General features: G+C 43.2%; 1 protein-coding gene across 1 annotated transcript in view; it reads right to left on the bottom strand.

The window, feature by feature from the left end:
• Window positions 1–13,745: 13,745 nt before the first annotated feature.
• LOC111964507 (NMDA receptor synaptonuclear signaling and neuronal migration factor-like) overlaps window positions 13,746–20,494 on the bottom strand; it is a 46,284-nt gene continuing 39,535 nt past the window's right edge. The window contains exons 10-12 of the mRNA XM_070443766.1: window positions 20,172–20,274; window positions 18,354–18,429; window positions 13,746–15,282 (exon numbers count right to left, since the gene is read on the bottom strand). Coding sequence (XP_070299867.1) covers window positions 15,185–15,282; window positions 18,354–18,429; window positions 20,172–20,274 — 277 coding nt within the window. The 3' untranslated portion in view covers window positions 13,746–15,184. The remainder of the gene's footprint in view (window positions 15,283–18,353; window positions 18,430–20,171; window positions 20,275–20,494) is intronic.

Below are 20,494 nucleotides of genomic sequence, written 5' to 3'. Positions count from 1 at the left end.
TACAATGTGTGTGTAATACTGGGGAAAGGACGTGGAGTGATCGGAACAAGGCTCAGCCTCGCTGCATTGGGGTGCTGGAGAGCGGGGGTGAAACAGGAGGTTAGGATGATGAAGGAAGAGGAAGGCGGGTGAAACTCGAACTGTGGAAAACAGCATTAGTTAGCATTCCAAGCAAGTAAACACTCCCTCTGTGTGAAAGAGGAAAATTATGTGAAGTGCAAATGAGAAAAAGCCAGGGAAGCAAAACAACTCTATGATGTACATATCCACTCTTCRGAGATGTCTCATTATGAATGGTAAGCAGAGCAGCAAAACAAAGAGCTGGAACCAGGGACAGACTGGGACCACAAATCAGCCCTGGCATTTCTAACACACCGGCCCATTTTTTGTGTCAAGGCCCTTAAACTGGCCCATTTGTTTCCTTGAGGCCCACATTATTAGCCAAATCATTATAATTCAGTGAAACAACCCCAATACAGACATACCCACTGGGTTAAAGATGGATCTCTTTAGCCCAGTGGGTCTGTCTGTATTGGGGTTGTTGCACTGAATTATAATGATTTGGCTAATAATGTGGGCCTCAAGGAAAAAAATGGGCCAGTTTAAGGGCCTTGACACAAAAAATGGGCCGGTGTGTTAGAAAATGCCAGGGCTGATTTGTGGTCCCAGTCTGTCCCTGGTTCCAGCTCTTTGTTTTGCTGCTCTGCTTACCATTCATAATGAGACATCTCTGAAGAGTGGATATGTACATCATACTGCCCAAACTGTCCTTTGACCAGTCCGTTTCCAGCAGAAACACAGGTGGAATTGATATCTACAACCATAACCCACCAAACATTAGTWGGAACTGATGAAAAAGGGAAAGGGAAGAGAAAGGAGGATACCTAGTCAGTTGTACAACTGAATGCATTCAACTGAAATGTGTCTTCCGCATTTAACCCAACCCCTCTGAATCRGAGAGGTGTGGAGGGCTGCCTTAATCGAAATCCATGTCTTCGGTGCCCGGGGAACTGTGGGATCTGCCTTGCTCAGGGGCAGAATGACAGATTTTTACCTAAACCAAGGCATATTAAAGTGAACCRTTCCAGTTCTGTTATAAACAATGACCAAGATGGCCGATCAAATCCCAAGGGGCAAACAACATTTCAAAGCGTAAAAAGTCTTTGATCAACTTGGACCAGATTTACACTACAGCGCTCATTTCATTACAAAGCATTGTTTACCAGGCAGCACTGCACACAGTCAATTCAGATCAAAGGCTGTTTTAGGTATTGTGGTATAGCTAAGCCAACGGGGGGGCATCTGGGGGAACGGGGTGGGGGGGGGGGACCAAACCCCTACGTCAGCAGACGGGAAGGGCTGATTGCGAGGGGATGGTGAACCTTCGCTCCTGATCCACATTTAATTGTTTACCGGAGAGAATAAAGAGAGTGAGGGAAAAACACAAACAAACAAAGGATAAAGGTCAGCAGTTTTAGAATTGCACTGGTTCCTGTCTTGTTCGTCCGCTTCTCTTGTTTCTCCCTGCCCTTCCCTGGTCTCCTCATTTGGAGAGATGGCCTCTAAAGAGAAGGAAGGAGCTGACGAAGCAGGTGAGGRAGGGAGGAAAAGAGAGAGGGATGTAAGGAGGAGAGGATTTTTTTGAATTAGAGGAGGGATCTGTTGTAGTGCAAGAAGCTGGGTTACCGCAGTCTGTATAAAATATTAAGAGAAAGTAAATAAATGATTGTGTTGTAAATGTAAGAGAAAGTCTGGTGGTACTTTAGCATTACTGTCGGATGAAGAGATATCCATTTCCTGAATATGTTTTGTGTAAGGAGTCTAGGGACATCGGAGATGCTACAGGGAATTTAGGCCATGTAAAATTGATTCCAATCTCCCAAAGTACTTCACAATGAAAATAACCCTCACCTTGTTTGAAAAATGAATAGTGTGGTTCTATGAAATTCACACACACACACACACACACACACACAGTCTTGTACAGCTAACAAATCCTATTTTCCCTAACCCTAAACCTAACCCTAATCCTAACCCGTACTCTTACCCTAACCCTAACCCTAACCCAAAAACCTAAACTTTATCCTAACCCTAACCCTAGCTCCTAACCCTAACCCTACAACTAACCCTAGCTCCTAACCTTAATATTTAACTTAATTCTAACACTAATTCTAACCTTAACCCTAAACCCCCTAGAAATAGCATTTGACCTTGTGGGGACTAACAAAATGTCCCCAGCTGGTCAATTTTTACTTTGTTTACTATTCTTGTAGGGACTTCTGGTCCCCACAAGAATAGTTAAACACGTCCACACACACACAACACACACAACAACACAACACACACACACACACACACACACACACACACCTTTTAATCTCTATGTAGAATCTTCAAATCACAAGGCACCTCACCTCGCAGCATCAGACAAATGTTAAAAACGTATGCTCTGAGAGTGGAAAAGTAACAAATTCATTCTGTAAATTCAGAGTTCCACACGCCTGACTCTGATTTTGAGATGCTCATAATAACATGGAAGCCCCTTTTCAGCACTTTCATCAGCTGAGCAAAGAGGAGAGAGAAAAGAGAGAGAGAGATGAGCAGTGAGGGGTTCTAGCAGAGACAGACTGTACTGTAGTCAGCTCTCCTTAGACAGGCGTCTCGTCTCACGTGTTGGCCCATGAGCCCAACAAGCTCACTGCTTCTCTCACTAACTATGTGTTATCCCACTTACTAGCCCTCTCCCTCCCTCCTGCACATCACTGCTCTGGGTAAACACTGAGTGTACAAATCATTAGGAACACCTTCGTAATATTGAGTTGCACCCCCTTTTGCCCTCAGAACAGCTTCAATATACTCAGKCAGTTAGGAAAGCTAAGGTTAGCTTTTTCAAACAGAAATGTGCGTCCTGTAGCACTAATTCCAAAGTTTTGRGACACTGTAAAGTCCATGGAGAATAAGAGCACCTCCTCCCAGCTGCCCACTGCACTGAGCAAAGGAAACACTGTCACCACCGATAAATCTATGATAATCGATAATTTCAATAAGCATTTTTYTACAGCTGGCCATGCTTTCCACCTGGCTACCCCTRCCCCGGCCAACATCTCAGCACCCCCTGCAGAAACTTGCCCAAACCYCCCCAGCTTCTCCTTCACCCAAATCCAGACAGCTGATGTTCTGAAAGAGCTGCAAAATCTGGATCCCTACAAATTAGCTGGGCTAGACAATCTGGACTTTCTAAAATTATCAGCCRAAATTGTTGCAAGCCCTATTTCTAGCCTATTCAACCTCWCTTTCTTATCGTCTGAGATCCCCGAAGATTGGAAAGCTGCCGYGGTCATCCCCCTCTTCAATGTGGGAGACACTCTAGACCCAAACTGTTRTAGACCTATATACATCCTGCCCTGCCTTTCTAAAATCTTCGAACGCCAAGTTAACAAACAGATCACTGACCATTTCGAATCCCACCGTACCTTCTCCACTATTCAATCTGGTTTCAGAGCTGGTCATGGGTGCACCTCAGCCACGCTCAAGGTCCTAAACGATATCATAACCACCATCGATAAAAGACAGTACTGTGCAGACGTCTTCATCGACCTGGCCAAGGCTTTYGACTCTGTCAATCACCGCATTCTTATCGGCAGACTCAATAGCCTTGGTATCTCTAATGACTGCCTTGCCTGGTTCACCAACTACTTCTCAGATAGAGTTCAGTGTGTCAAATCGGAGGGCCTGTTGTCCGGACCTCTGGCAGTCTCTATGGGGGTGCCACAGGGTTTAATTCTCGGGCCGACTCTTTTCTCTGTATACATCAATGATGTCGCTCTTGATGCTGGTGATTCTCTGATCCACCTCTACGCAGACGACACCATTCTGTATACATCTGGCCCTTCCTTGGACACTGTGTTAACAAACCTCCAAACGAGCTTCAACGCCATACAACACTCCTTCCGTGGCCTCCAACTGCTTTTAAATGCTAGTAAAACTAAGTTCATGCTTTTCAACCGATCGCTGCCCGCACCCTCCCGCCCGACTAGCATCACTAGTCTGGACGGTTCTGACCTAGAATATGTGGACAACTATAAATACCTAGGTGTCTGGCTAGACTGTAAACTCTCCTTCCAGACTCATAAAGCATCTCAAATCAAAAATGAAATCTAGAATCGGCTTCCTATTTTGCAACAAAGCCTCCTTCACCAATGCTGCCAAACATACCCTCGTAAAACTGACTATCCTACCCATCCTTGACTTCAGCGATGTCATTTACAAAATAGCCTCCAACACTCTACTCAGCAAACTGGATGCAGTCTATCACAGTGCCATCCGTTTTGTCACCAAAGCCCCATATACTACCCACCACTGCAACCTGTATGCCCTCGTTGGCTGGCCCTCGCTACATATTCGTTGCCAATCCCACTGGCTCCAGGTCATCTATAAGTCTTTGCTAGGAAAAGCTCCGCCTTATCTCAGCTCACTAATCACCATAGCAACACCCACCCGTAGCACGCGCTCCAGCAGGTATATTGCACTGGTCATCCCCAAAGCCAACACTTTCTTTGGCCGCCTTTCCTTCCAGTTCTCTGCTGCCAATGACTGGAACGAAATGCAAAAATCACTTATATCTCCCTCTCTAACTTTAAGCATCAGCTGTCAGAGCAGCTTACCGATCACTGTACCTGTACRYAGMCAATCTGTAAATAGCAYACCCAACTACYTCAWCCCCATATTATTACTCTTACTCTTGGTCTTTTGCACCCCAGTATCTCTACTTGCACATCATCATCTGCACATCTATCACTCCAGTATTAATGCTAAATTGTAATTATTTTCGCCTCTAGGGCCTATTTACTGTCTACCTCTCTACTCTTCTACATTTGCACAAACTGTACATAGATTTTTCTATTTTTCTTTTCTATTGTGCTATTGATTCTACGTTTCTTTATGTGTAACTCTGTGTTGTTGTTTTTGTCGCACTGCTTTGCTTTATCTTGGCCAGGTCGCAGTTGTAAATGAGAACKTGATCTCAACTGGCCTACCTGGTTAAATAAAAGTGAAATAAAATACAAATACAAATAAAATTTGTCAGGGCATGGACTCTCCAAGGTGTTTAATCCTGTCCCAAAGGGTCAAAGGGGCCATTTGTTACACCTCACCCCCTCCCTCACCCTGCAACCCCCTGTGCCCCTCTGGAGTGATATAATGACAGTGGAATCTAGGGAGAGGGGGGCAAAGGGTCGTAATAGGGGTGCTGATCCGGGAAAGAATTCCTCGAGAGTAAGTTAGTGGGCAGACAGACAGGCAGATCATGGGAGCTGATAAATGGAAGCTGACATTTCCACAACCTGGTCTTTTCAACTACAATGACACATTATAACACGGGCTCTTCCTTCTGAAGTGTACTGAGGGCAATTAGTGGGGTTTGAAGGCAAAGTGCATGTCCTATAGACACTGAGTGTACAAAACATTAGGAACACCTTCTTAATATTGAGTTGCACCCCCTTTTGCCCTCAGAACAGCCTCAATTCATCAGGGCATGGACTCTACAAGGTTTCATAACCATTCCACAGGGATGCTGGCCCATGATGACTCCAATGCGTCCCACAGTTGTGTCAAGTTGGCTGGATATCATTTCGGTGGTGGACCATTCTTGATACACACGGGAAACTGTTGTGTGTGAAAAACCCAGCAGCTTTGCAGTTCTTGACACACTCAAACCGGTGCACCTAGCACCTGCTACCATACCCCGTTCAAAGGCACTTAAATCTTTTGTCTTGACCCTTCAAATGGCACATATACTGTATACAATCCATGTCTCAAGGCTTAAAAAATCCTTCTTTAACCTGCCTCCTCCCCTTCATCTACACTGACTGAAGTGGATTTAACAAGTTACATCAATAAGGGATCATACCGTAGCTTAAACCTGGATTCACCTGGTCAGTCTGTCATGGAAAGGTGTTCCTACCGTTTTGTACATTCTGTATATATATACAAAAGTCTCTCAAAAGTCTCTGTTTGAAGTATTTTCTACTGAAACAATTTAAATCCCCCGGAAAGGCCTAACTTTCCACCTCCAGTGTCAATAGTTCATCAGCAGTAGGCAGCTGCTCCATCCACAGTGACGGAGACCCTGTGTTGTACACACCACAAGGTAACGGAAGCATTTGGTACATTATTCTGAGCTGATTCATATGTTACAGCTAGCATTTGGCATTGAAAACGGACCTAAAAGAGACAGACAGCTTGCCACTGCAGATGGCTCGTTCCAAATGACTCTTTCTGTGTGTTCTGGTTGGTTCATTGCTCTGCCTTATCATTACGCTCAGTCATCTCAATAACACCTGTGAACAGTAGGTGGTACATACACTGGCAGGCACACACGCAGACGCACACACTCACCGGAACACACTCCTCTGTTTCCAAATGCTCCAAATGGTGATGGATGACATGTTTAGAGCATCAGGCTATGTTCTTGACGATTCTCTATTTCTGAGTTCAACCCAGTGAAAAGTCAGGGGGGTAGAGGGAGGGAGGGAAACAGAGTTAGTAAGAGAAGGAGAGAGGATATTAAAAAGCTCAATTCCTCCTTATCTTCACCCAGCAGACACCCTGTCAATAATGGCCTAATGTGACATAATCATTAGGCCTACTGATGAGAATCACAGGTAGCCAACAATAGGTCGGTATCAATAAAATGTCACAATAAGTTGCAGAGCGTTCGATTGGAGACCCCCAGCTCCGCTAAAACCATTGACAACTGCGTGCCATTTTCAAGGGATTGTTAAATAAATGTTAACTATTTGGTTGTGATATCATCACCTCTTGAAAARCATAAGTCAGAAATACACCGTTCCGATTATACCATGCAAAACAATTGCGCCCATTTACAGTCGCTCTATCATCAGAGTTATACAGCAGTCACTGCATGCTGTTCATGATCTGTAAACATCAATTGATCATGTCATTTCAGATACGAGGGTAGCCTGACAATATCTCTCAATATTGGCCACCATTAACTGGATATTTGAGTGATATAAAATCAAATGAACTATACCTGACAACTATGGTTTAGGTTATTTCCCATCCTTTGTGGGCTCTGCCTGTCAAGCAGCAGAAGGGTGCGTTTGCCGATGTACTGTTTGCTGGTAATGTTTACATTGCGAGCTACTGGTAGAAACGTTGTGTAGTTGAATAAACATACACTCAGCGGCTAGTTTATTAGGTACACCACCCCRTTCACGAAAATGGATCGCTCCTATAGACAGTGAGTCACGTGGCCGTGGCTTATTATATTAAGCAGGCAGACAGGCATCGAGGCATTCAGTTACTGTTCGATAGAACGCTAGAATGGACCTAGGCACCGTTGAGCGTGGTATGATCGTTGGTGACAGGTGCGCCGRATCCAGTATCTCAGAAACGGCCAGCCTCCTCGGCTTTTCCCGCACGACAATGTCTAGCGTTTACCGAGAACGGTGCGACAAACAAAAAACATCCAGTCAGCGRCAGTCCTGTGGGCAAAAACAGCTCGTTGATGAGAGGTTGAAGGATATTGGCAAGAATCGTGCAAGCTAACAGGTGGGCCAAACCAGACAAATAATGGCGCAGTACAACAGTGGTGTGCATAACGACATTTTGTAATGCACAACTCGTCTGTCCTTGTCGCGGATGGGAGCAGACGACCACACCGGGTTCCACTCCTATCAGCTAAAAACAAGAAGAAGCTGCTCCAGTGGRCAAGCGTTGACCAACATTGGAAAAACATCGCCTGGAACATGACAGTGAATTTAGTTTACTTGAGTAGCCTGCGCAATCCACCGACTTCAACCCAATAGATTATCTTTGGGATGAGATGGAAGGGGCTGTTCGCAGCATGCATGTACCGCCGTCCAATCTGCAGCAAYGGCTAGATACCATCGCGTCAGCATGGCCCAACATCCCTGTGGGACGTTTCCGACACCTTGTAGAATGCCCCAAAGAATTCAGGATGTTCTGGAGGCAAAGGGGTGGGTCTGACCCGTTACTAGATGGGTGTACCTAATAAACTGGCACGTGAGTGTATAGTGGTACCTAGTTAGCTAACATCCCCTTGTCAACATTGAACACTTAAAAACAATCACGATTGCTGCTGACAGACATAAAGGCTACATTGATTGACATCAAATTGGCTAGCTAGCTAATAACAGATCACGTCAATATGCCCCAGAGCAGTCAAACCGAATGCTCTGCTCCCTATTGGGATGTTTTATTGATAATGACCTATTGCCGGAGAAAACCCTCCTGATTATTTCCGTTACTGTCTGATTTAGGTTATTCTTCCTTCAACCTGTGATATACTTACTTGGTAGTTGGTACATGTACCTATCTGGCATCAACCTGGACGTTTAACAATGAACTAGAATGTGTAGGCGGGTCATTCTTGAATTGTGGTGGTAAATGCTGTACCTTGCCTTTGGCACCATGTAAAAACACTTGAAAATTACAAAAACATGACATATAATACATTTTCAGTTTCATTGAACTGTTATTTAATAACAAAACACATGTTAGGCCTTTATATGTTTGTATTTGTATAGTTTGTATAAACTACTGAGGGCTAGCAAATTGGGTTGTCCCATTGGTGTTGTGTAGTGACATGTTTTGGGCATTMAGAGATATTTATCTGTTATTTTTAATGCTAGACAGTGAACAAAAGTATKTATGCCTCACAATGCAGTGCATTGTGTTCGATTTGGCTGCTGGGAAGCAAGGAGACCCCTAGCTCCGCTAAAACGATTGACAACTACTTGCCGTTTTTAAGGGATTGTTAAATAAATGTTTGAACTATTTTGTTTTAATATCATCACTTCATGAAGAGCATAATCAGAAATACACATTTCCACATTTCATATCATCAGAGTTATACAGCAAGTTACTGCATGCTTTTYATGATCAATTAACATCAATTGATCATGTCATTTCAGATACGTGAGGGTAACCTATCCATTTGGCATGAACAGTTGAAGTCGGAAGTTTACATACACTTAGGTTGGAGTTATTAAAACTATTTTTTCAACCGGTCCACAAATTTGTTGTTAATTAACAAACTATTATTTTGGCAAGTCGGTTACAAACTATTGTTTATAAAACTGTATATAAAACTATTGTTTGTACAGATGAACGTGGTACCTTCAGGCGTTTGGAAATTGCTCCCAAGGATGAACCAGTCTTGTGGATGTCTACCATTTTTTTTCTGAGGTCTAGGCTGATTTCTTTTGATTTTCACCTCACCATGATGTCAAGCAAAGAGGCACTGAGTTTGAAGGTAGGCCTTGAAATGCATCCACAGGTACACCTCCAATTGACTCAAATKATGTCAATTAGCCTATCAGAAGTTTCTAAAGCCATGACATCATTTTCTGGAATTTCCCAAGCTGTTTAAGGGCACAGTCAACTTAGTATATGTAAACTTCTGACCCACTGGAATTGTGATACAGTAATTATAAGTGAAATAATATGTCTGTAAACATTTGTTGGAAAAATTACTTGTGTCATGCACAAAGTAGATGTCCTAACCGACTTGCCAAAACTATAGTTTGTTAACAAGTAATGTGTGGAGTGGTTGAAAAACGAGTTTTAATGACTCCAACCTAAGTGTATGTAAACTTCCGACTTCAACTGTATATAATGAGCATCRTCAACAGGGGGAACATATTAGGTGTACGCTAATAAGCTGTAMGTCATTAAGATACAATATTAGTTTATTTAGAATTGGAAGATGTACCCAAATACATTTAAATAAAAATAAATCGAGAAGAATKAAGTAAATTCTTTCCAAAATGCCATGCCCGTGCTGGAGCACCAATCCGCAAAGAGATGTATTGCCTCACCACGTTGTTCACGTTCTGTCCTCGCTCCTCCTGTCTCCTTTTCAGCCCTTTCAACTTTTGAGAGATGGTCTAAGATTCACTTCTGTTTAAAGGAACATTCTCCAGTGATTATTATAGTTTTGTGACAGGGAGTTAAATTGAGATTTCGGGAGGCGGGTGAGCCCTATTTGGTGGTGGTGACGGGTTTAGAATTAGGGTTGGAGCTATAGTTTAGGTTATGGAGGGTTGTGGTTGAGGCTAGGGTTAAGGTTGAACTGGKATGTGGACATGAAGCTAGGGTTATAGAGTTGTGGTTAAGGCTAGGGTTTGGGTTGAACCAGGTTGTAGGAATGTATCGTAGCGACTGTCAACAGACTGTGGGATGCGACGACTAACGAGGAACTTTGTTCTCGTGAAAAGATTTGGACAAATCATGATTTCGCATCTTTTGAATTTGATAGACTTGCCCATAATTTGCAAAGAAAGGGGGGGGTGGAGCTCCCGTCCTGCTTACGCTACTAGTTCTAGTACTGTTTATTTCAGAATTTCAGAATTTAGGTCTGGATTCAATCCGTATCGCAAAGATACTCGTTACAGCTCAATTTAAATTTAAAGGCAATGTTCCTGCATTCGCTGAGACTTCAATCACGGTAAACGCTGCATATGTCGGCTCAACCGGAAATTACATTTACTTTTTAACAAGGATCTTCCGCAATACTTCCACGACACGGATTTAATCCAGTCCTTAATCGAACATTTGATGCAATTACGCAATATGTTTGTTCTGCGTTTTTCTGCGTTTTTACCCCAGATGGTAGATGACCAGCGAGGATTCAGTCAAATGTAGGGACTGTAGATGGGGGATCAGATAGCATCTGAGACAGCATCGTTCCCTGCAGAAAACTTTTTAGCAAAACATCATCAGACAMGCCCAGAAAATGTTATCTGACCCCTCCCATCTGCTGTTCTTCAGAATTCCAATTTCTCCCCCCAGGCAGGCAAGCGTTCTATAGATTTTCGGGTTTTGTCTTTACACTGCAACAGACATGAATCCTTGGGATGTGATTATATGACAGACAGAGAGAGAGAGAGAGAGATAAATAGAGAGTAAGAGAGGTAGAGAGAGGGAGAGAGAGAGAGAAAGATGGGGGTACAAAGAATTGATCAGGTGGAGGGGTGGACGTGGGATAAACGTGTCTCTGGTACAGAGAGATAAGGGACCTGAAATATCTTTCTGTCTGTAAGCTCCTGAAAAGATACTCCTCTAAAGTAGGCTTCATACTAGAGCTTGTTTTCGTCTAACGTCAGTCTATCCCTCTTGTTCTATTGTAGCCTAGTTCAGAGGGGGCAAACAGAGTGTAACGTCAATGTTCGACAAAGTAATACACATCATCAGCCCAACAGATGAAATGATACTGCAAGGCACGGTCAGTTTTCTCTGAGAATATCCAACGTAAAAGTCATTTTGTTGAAGCAACCCCTTACTCTCCTTCTCCCCTTCATTTAAAAAGTTATAGCCCCCTCGTCTAAATCAATGCTAGTCTCTGTAGAGTCCCATTGCTTTGTGGAGTGTGCAGTCTGCGTAGTGCGTCGTCAGTTCAGACTTCATTTCCAAGCAAATCACTCAATTATGTTAAATTGACCTGTTCCCCGACCCTGCTATGGACATGACACAGGGTCACTGGAAGTTGTCATTTCTCTTAGGAGCGTAGTGTGGAGCAGAGTAGGAGATGTCCTGTCAGGATCAAAGAAACCAGCTTCAGCACTCTGAAATATGGCTCTTCAGCACAACGGCGTTAATATTCGCTTTAATGAAATGACAAGACGCGATTGAAAAGAAAAACAGSCACACCGGTCTCAATTTCAACAGAACACTTTACTGGAAAATATGCTTTAAAACCCATTATGTACAAGTCAATGTCAGTTGTGTACATCGTTTCTCTCAGTAGACTTGATAGCCAACTTTACTCAAAAAGGCATTTTCTCCCTCCCAATACCATGAGGGTAAAGTACAATGAAAGGCTCACTACCCATATTTGCTTTCGATGTTGGTCATTTCAAATGATTCTTATCACCAGTAGAGATATACAGTGTGTATTTTATTGTTGATATTTACATTGATCTACCTCATAAAACRCATTGAGAGTCAGAGTGCTCCAAAATAAACAAATGATCACATTATCTTAAATGACTCATAGATTATAATTCAGTTTAGACTACTTGCTATATAATAAAAACAGACATACAAAAGGCTGTGGATTTCTTAATGGAACTAAATATCAATCAYGGGGCTTTCCTTCCCCTCCCCAAAACATAATGGTCGCGTTCCAGGCCGACTACATTGCAGACATTGCGTTGCATCAACCAATGGTTGTGTGCCAGGCCATCGACTGTACAGTCGGGCATCAGATTGCTGCTGTATCATATGATGTTGTTTGCTGATATGTTAAACACCTGTCCAGGTGTTGTGAGATCTGACATGGGTGTGTCTGCAATGTAGTCAGCCAGTAACGCGGCCATAATCCACCAGGTGGGCGGGCTGTATGCCTCCTCAGTGTGTCATCAAGCGATCCTCCTCTAACTAAGCCAATCATCTTCCCGTTGAGCCAGCCACCGTCCATCTCTGAGTGGGCAGCGGAGGGAGGAGGGAAGACGTGGCTGAAGAGCACACCTACTGGGCTTCGTCCCAAATGTCACACTCTTTCCGTTATAGTGCACTACTTTTGACCAAAGTCCATGTCAACAAGGCAGGCATGAGAAACAGCATCTTCCTCTGTCTGAGTTCCTATGAGACATGAAAGAAAACAAGCATTTTTGTTTTCCCTCAGTGCCTAGAACTCTGAAGCGTACAGTACAGTGAGTCGCTGCACATTAAGCCCTGTTAGCAAGAGAGTTTCAAAAAGAGTGAGACATCAATCATTTTAGGGCATTCTCAACTTTCTTACCCCCCCCATCTCTTCAACGTTGCTGCTACAAAACACAGATGGAGGAGAAATACATGTTTGTGGATTCTTACTCTGCRCTCTATACCATGCCACATACAGTAACATTGATAGAGGCAAGAAGCAAATAGCTTAAATGATTAGCTAAAACAAATCCTCATTTTTTTTTAAATATATTTCTTTTTAATCCTTATGTTTTCCCTAAGACTTTATATTTCCCAAACACTTTATATTTCCCTCACACTTTATATTGAAAAGGTAACAGTACAGTCATAGAAATTGGTGTCACATGAAGGAGAAGATACGGGTGGAGTGAGAGACAGTATGGCTGTTTGCATCTTTCATTAGATGCAGCAACGAAGGCTTATATGAACTACAGAGAACAGAACAGAACCTATAGAACTTCTGCTGACTGCTGAGTCAGAGTCTGGGTTACATGACTTAGACTCCAACAGGGAGAGCGCTCTCCGTCGCAGACAATGCGTTGGCATCTTTTGCTCTATCTGAGGGATGACATCGATATCCACCACTCAACTCTTCACCCTCATGAACATGAAAAAGGACAACAGAACAGCCACACAAAAGAAGACAAACGTGTTATGTTGCGTTAACTTGGCGCCGACAGAGAAGAGCTAGCTGTGCAGGGAATAATGCTGTGTGTGTGAGCAGGGTGGCTTTGACTAGTGTGGAGTCATCTCTTTTAGATGTCCACTGGCCGTCCTCTGGCAATCTGACTGCCTGCCCCCAGTGTTCTTGATGTTCTTGATACAGTAGTTTTATGGTGTGATGCTGATGGACACACACACACACACACACACACCACCACACACACACACAACACACACACACACACACACACACACACACACACACACACACACACACACACACACACACACACACACACACACACACACACACACACACACACACACACACACACACACACACACACACACACACACACACACACACACACACACACACACACACACACACACACACACACACACACACACACACACACACACTACTCTCTCTCCCCTCGTGCATTACATTACAGCACATAACTCTGCTGAGCCCCAGATGGCTCCTTAATGGCTTGGAATGATGAAGATCAGACCAATTTATTAAGTGCCTATTTTCTGACTGAACTAAGGCCCAGTGGAGGAAGAGGTCCTGAGGGGGAGCCAGAGCGGCCTAGCTGATGGATAGAGCAACCAACAGGCTTGAGGCTAGATGGAGTACAGCTACTGACGGAAGACATGGGCCATTTAAATGGCATCACTCCGATGGAGACAGTAGAAAGGGATCCACCGGGTAACACTGATAGGGGKTTTGCTTGAGCTATTGGCCATGATACCAGACCTGACATCACAAATCATCTGCTGGAAGTGTGTGTCAGTGACTTCACTCTGTGGTGTGAAATGGAATGGTTCAGCATGGCTATATCAGAGAGGGAAAACGCACACGCACGCAGGCACACACACGACGCACGCACGCACGCACGCCCACGGACCTACGAACGCACATGCACACACACATATGTATTCGTGACATCGCCCCTACACTTTTGGCTCTGGAGCTGAATCAGTTGAAATAGATAGAAGATAAATTATATCTACATTCATCCCAAGCAATGGCAATGAGGATTACAATATCTGGTGCATTAGGGGATCAAACAAACAGAGATGATTTCATGGCTAAAACCTGAGTTATTGAAGAGAGTTCAGAAGAAACAGCGAACATAAATAATGTATCATATTCTTACAGAGTGAGAATTTGCATGACTAGAGCTAGACGATATTCATGTGATGTATACATACACACCTACATATGGATTGAATTATGCTTTTCCAATCCAGATTCTCTGAGAGATCCAACAAGAACCGAACCAAACAATTGCCCTTTAAAGTGCTATGAGCACCTCAAACATGACAATACATGTTTTTGTTCCTCGTTTCATACGGGAGAGAGCAAGAGCACAGAAGATCTCTCTCCCGTTCTACTCTTTCACTCGTTCTCTCCATCTTCAGGTCTTGTTGTCCTTCTAGCATCCCTTCTGCTTGGTGTCTCTCTTTTTGACCCTCGACCTTTGTGGTTGCGAAGGCGGTGAAGAGGAGGGTTGAAATAAATAATGGGTGACACACACAGCACCATGACAGCTGCTATGTCACCCCTCACCTCCTCCTCTACCTCTCTATAACTCCTGTCCCTCTTCTCTTCTTCCTCCTCTTCATCACCCCCCTCTCCCAGTCCTCTCCTGGATGAAAGCAGGTATGATAGATGTTACAGTGGGGYTGAGCAGTAGGGTTGAGTTGAGCAGTGGCGTTCAGTAGGTCCTCCTGTCCCAGTATAGACTGTATGTCTGCTACAGGACTGACTTGACTTGGAGCCCCGTCATAAAAGATCCTCGTAGTCCAGGAGTTTGGAGTGCTGGCGAGTTTTCCACAGACGGAAGAGACGGAAGTCAAAGTACATCTCAATCATCTCTTTTCCTAGATAAAAGAAGATACAGTAAAGGTTCAATTATGCGTTTCACTTCAGGGTACCTTACCTAGTTAATAATACAAAGAATTTGCTCATTTATATGTTGCCYTCAAGCGATTCCACCKTTAAGCGGCAATCAGCAGTTGAAACAATTGCAAAGCGTCTTCCCCRCCCSTGTTTTGGTAAAAAGCTGAGGGATGGGGCTGGAGAAATGTAACCACTCTCAAATTCATAGACAGAGCTATGGATGCAAAGACTGACCATGCATGATATCAAAATTATAGTTTTAACCATGTTTGTGGCTATATAGTGTTTGTTTACATTTGCTTTATTTACAAACATTGGAGTAAAACAAGTTTATATTTTGTGTTCTAATGGGGTGTGACAGTTGAACTAAGCTCATGGCATTTATAAATTATATTCTTCAAGAATCAATGGGTACATATCATTCATTAATAAGTCCAAAAAKGGATGTAGCAACTGCTGATTGCCCAGTTAATATACTGTATGTGTTACACACAGATATCGAATGTTATAATAATCTCTTTAGCATTTGACTTGTTATTCTCAAGAACAATATCATTTACAATGAATGGTTCAACTTCTACCATCTATCGTTGTGTGTTGACATTCACTGTTCAGGGAGCACCCAGCTAGAGCATAAAGTTCTGACAACCATATGTTTCTTAAGGCCATGATACACTGACAATGTTGTGAGCAATGTTTACAGCAACGTTTGCTGCAACTATTTCACATTGAAAAATAGCAACTTTTTATTACCTGGGGAATCTTGATCAGCAGCGCCACCTATTGGGCAATTTGTAGCAATCCTCCAATCAGAGCACAGATATTGGTCATGTGATCAGTCTGCTGTTCCAAAATATTTGGGAAACATGGCGACCGTTTTTGAGCTGAAGCAAGAAAAAATCTACTCCCATGTTGGAGTGAGATGTTGGCCATTAACATCTCTTATGTTTCTCACTACAATATTATAGCATGATACGTTAATACATACATACTGTGTTCAGTTTGTCATGTTTAACTGACAAAAATATCCACGGTGGTGCGCATGTTAATCGATTAGCATGCTAACTGCAACCAATGATAAGTCAATGGGACAAATAGGCTAATTCGTTAGCTAGCTAGCCATGCAGATTTTAYATTTCATTTTTCGTTTTAAATTGTTTTTGTATGTTTAACTAGCTGGTTAGCTAGTTGTGAAGTAAAATGTAAAATCCTTATGTCTGCATTGGCAGTAGGTTTGAGTGGATAACCAGGGCACAGGCAACACCTCTTTGTTGCTTGTTTGCTAGCTGATAAATTCCAGTTCAGATGTGGGCGTTAACAGSCAACAACAAGCTATAAGAGATGAGTAAATTAATGGGGAAATTGAGTTTTAAATTTATATATGCTGCTTCATATGAAATCTATTACAGTATTCATGTCCATGTTGCTCACTGCTCATCACTGCTCCAGTGTCTCATACCCTACTCTGTTGCCAGCAACATTGCTCGACAATATTGCCTCAAAGAAATTGCCAGTGCATCATGGCCTTTAGAGCTTGGTGAGAGTGGTTGTCTTATGGTTATATTGCATACAACCTTCCCACAACTTTCTGGTAATGGTGCAGGATAGTTGCTTGGCTTTGGAACATTCTCAGCACATTTAAGGAACTTGACAGAAAATAAATGTTATTTTCTTGGTATTTCATTACTTTAACAGAACTTTTCCTAAAGGTTCAAACATGGTTACATTTAATTTAAATGTTGGTAATGTTCTAGGAACGTTCTCCAACTGGTTTGACACTGGGAATCATCTCAAATATTTCAGAGAACATTAATAAACAACGTTCCTCTGTGGGAATTTCAGTACTTCTGCATAATGTTTCCTATAGGTTTCCTCATGGTTCTACTGAAGTCATGTTCTCAAATTGTTTCAAGAACGTTAAGAAACAACATTCTTCCGTGGGAATTTTGGTACTTCAGCATAACAGTTCCTACAGGTTTCCTCATGGTTCTGTTTAAAGTCATGTTTTCAAATTGTTCTGAGAACGTTAAGAAAGCTTTACATAAAAACAACAAGAAAAACTTTAGTAACGTTATGAGAACGTTCTAAGAATGTTATTTAAAAACATATACATTCCGTTATCAGCATCAACAAAACTAATTGGCCACACCTGATCTTAATGAGTGCTTGTTTTCTTTGTTTTGGGGTCTGTTTGAATAGACTAAAATGAACAGCTTTGTATGTGTAAAAAAATGGCATGCTAGCTCCATCCTGGTGGCACACTGTCAAATTCCATAGATAGGACACATGGAAACTAATCTTCTGTTCTCTATCTGTGCTTGGAGTAATAAAAACAGTTAACCAAAAATAAGCTGGCAGTGTTATTAAAAGTCTTATTGAAACATTTAGTGAAYGTTTTAAAGAAGTTTATCAAAAACCTCCAAATRACCTATAATTTCCRTTCTCAGAGTTAATAAAACCTCCCAGGAAAATGTTCAAAGAACCTCCCTGCARCCTAAAAATAAATGTTCCCATAACAGGCTAAATGTTCTCTTATGTTCTCAAAATTTTACCGGTCAAGAAACGCATGGCTTCGTTCCCACAACCAATGTGAAACCAAAGACATACGTTCCCGCTACTTCCAAGGAACCAAATGTGCTAGCTGGGCAGGTTCGTTTGACCCTCTCCACAGTGCCATTTACCTTGCAGACCTTATCTATCTCACACCAAAATAGAGTGGGAAAGGTAGAGAGGGAGGGAAGGAGAGAGGGAGGGAAGGAAAGAGGGAGGGAAGGAGAGAGGGAGGTTGGGAGAGGCAGACAAGATAGTCCAGTTACAGTGAATGGACCCAAAGGAGTGAAAGAAAAAGAAATCAAAAGCAAATGAAGAAAGACAGATAGTTTTATCAGAGTTAATGAATGAACAATGAACAATATGACAGACAGAGAGAGAGGAGAAGGAGAAATAATGACTATTTTGATTGAGGGAACAAGTCCATCAATAAAAGCTATTGCAGGTCGTGTATATGTGTGTGTGTGTGTGTGTGTGTGTGTGTGTCGCTGACAGTCCTCACCCTGCGCAGACAGCTCCAGTGGCGACTCGAATTCGATGGAGTAAGGCCTCATCAGGTTCTTTAGCTTCTGGAACAGCTGTTGGCCAACAATAAGAACAGACACCAATTAATCCTCCAGCCAGGCTCTCTCTCCTCGCCAGGGGGGCCTGGACCTCGAAAGGACCCAGCTCCAAGCTTTTAGGCTATGGCAATAACTCCTCATTCATCCAAGATGGGTGACAGGAAGGGCAAATGAGAGAGAGAGAGAGAGAGAGCGACGGAGCGAGGGATGTGTGTGTGTGTCTGTGTCTGTCTGTGTCTGTGTGTGTGTCTGTGTGTGTGTCTGTGTGTGGTCTTGTGTCTGTCGTTCTGTGTGTGTGTCTGTCTGTGTGTCTGTCTGTCTGTGTGTCTGTCTGTCTGTTGGTCTGTCTGTCTTGTGTCTGTCTGTCTGTGTGTCTGTCTGTGTGTGTGTCTGTCTGTGTGTGTGTCTGTGTTGTCTGTGTGCTGTGTGTCTGTGTGTGTGTGTAGAAGAAAAACGTTTTCAAAGGCACCCAGTGATTGCCAGTCTCTTGTGCTTTGCTTCTTCTGTATAAACAACATGATGCTGTACTCGGTGATGACACTGAGGAACACACTTCTTTCATACTCACCGCTGGAGACATGCGCTTGTGGAGAATCAAATAATTAACTCATCTGTAATTTAATGGGCTGGTTGACAACTCTCATTCTGGGAGCCTTTGCTTTAGTGTTTTATTGAAGCTAGCTTGATTTCTCTTCATCGAGCACACCAGTCTCCACTCAGCAGCAAGCCCATCCTAGCTGTTTTTCTGATCTGCCAATCTGTCTCCCAGTAAATACACCCTGCCAATACACATAGAATGCTAATGTGGTGGGGGTATTGAGTCAAGTCCAAGAGGGAGAATTCTAAGAACCAGTTCCCAAGATCCTGAATTCCGAGGATACAAGTACTTGAAGTGTAAATTATGATGTATCACCCAGTCAATATGCGATAAATGTAAGTGTGTTAACCCTCGCAAGGCTTCCGGCCCAGACGGCATCCCTAGCCGCGTCCTCAAAGTATGCACAGACCAGCTGGCTGGAGTGTTTACGGACATATTCAATCTCTCCCTATCCCACTCTGCTGTCCCCACTTGCTTCAAGATGTCCAACACTGTTCATGTACCCAAGAAAGCAAAGATAACTGAACTAAATTACTATAGCCCCGTAGCACTCACTCCTGTCATCATGAAGTGCTTTGAGAGACTAGTCAAGGATCATTTACCTGCCACCCTAGACCCACTGAGATTTGCTTTCTGCCCCAATAGATCCACAGACGATGCAATCGCCATCACACTGCCCTATCCCATCTGGACAAGAGGAATACCTATGTAAGAATGCTGTTTATTGACTATAGCTCAGGATTCAACACCATAGTACCCTCCAAGCTYGTCATTATGCTTGAGGCCCTGGGTCTGAACCCTGCCCTGTGMAACTGGGTCCTGGACTTCTTGACGGGCCRCCCCCAGTTGGTGAATGTAGGAAACAACACCTCCACTTCGCTGATCCCCCACAAGGGTGCGTGCTCAGCCCCCTCCTGTACTCCCTGTTCACCCAAAACTGCGTGGCCATTCACGCCTCCAACWCAATCATCAAGTTTTCAGATGACACAACAGTAGTAGGCCTCATTACCAACAATGACGAGACAGAGGAGGGAGATAAGTGGAGAGAGAGGAGGGAGAGAAGTAGAGAGAGAGGAGGGAGAGAAGTAGGGAGATAAGTAGAGGGAGAGAAAAGAAAAAGAGAGATTCTCTACCCTCTTCATTGAGAACTGTAGTGTACCTTCTCTCCATTGGGGTTTCCCAGGACGTAGCAGCCCATAATGTGGATGAGGTTGGGTTCAGGGTTCACTTTGCTCATAAACCGACTCAGCCTCCTCCAGAACCTGTTGTAGGACATGGTTCAGTTACAACAATCCTGCTACTCTAACAGTACTAACAGAGAGACAGGTACTGTATGTATACGTCCCAAATGACACCCTATTCCCTATTTAGTGCACTACTTTTGAGCAGGGCCCTTAGGGTTCTGGTAAAAAATTGTGCACTGTATATGGAAAAGGGTTCCACAATGTCAAAAGTTGTGCACTGTAAATGCAATACCGTGCC

This window comes from Salvelinus sp. IW2-2015, linkage group LG5 (assembly GCF_002910315.2).
Source record: "Salvelinus sp. IW2-2015 linkage group LG5, ASM291031v2, whole genome shotgun sequence".
NCBI lineage: Eukaryota > Metazoa > Chordata > Actinopteri > Salmoniformes > Salmonidae > Salvelinus > Salvelinus sp. IW2-2015.
This window is presented reverse-complemented; position numbering and strand designations above follow the sequence as displayed.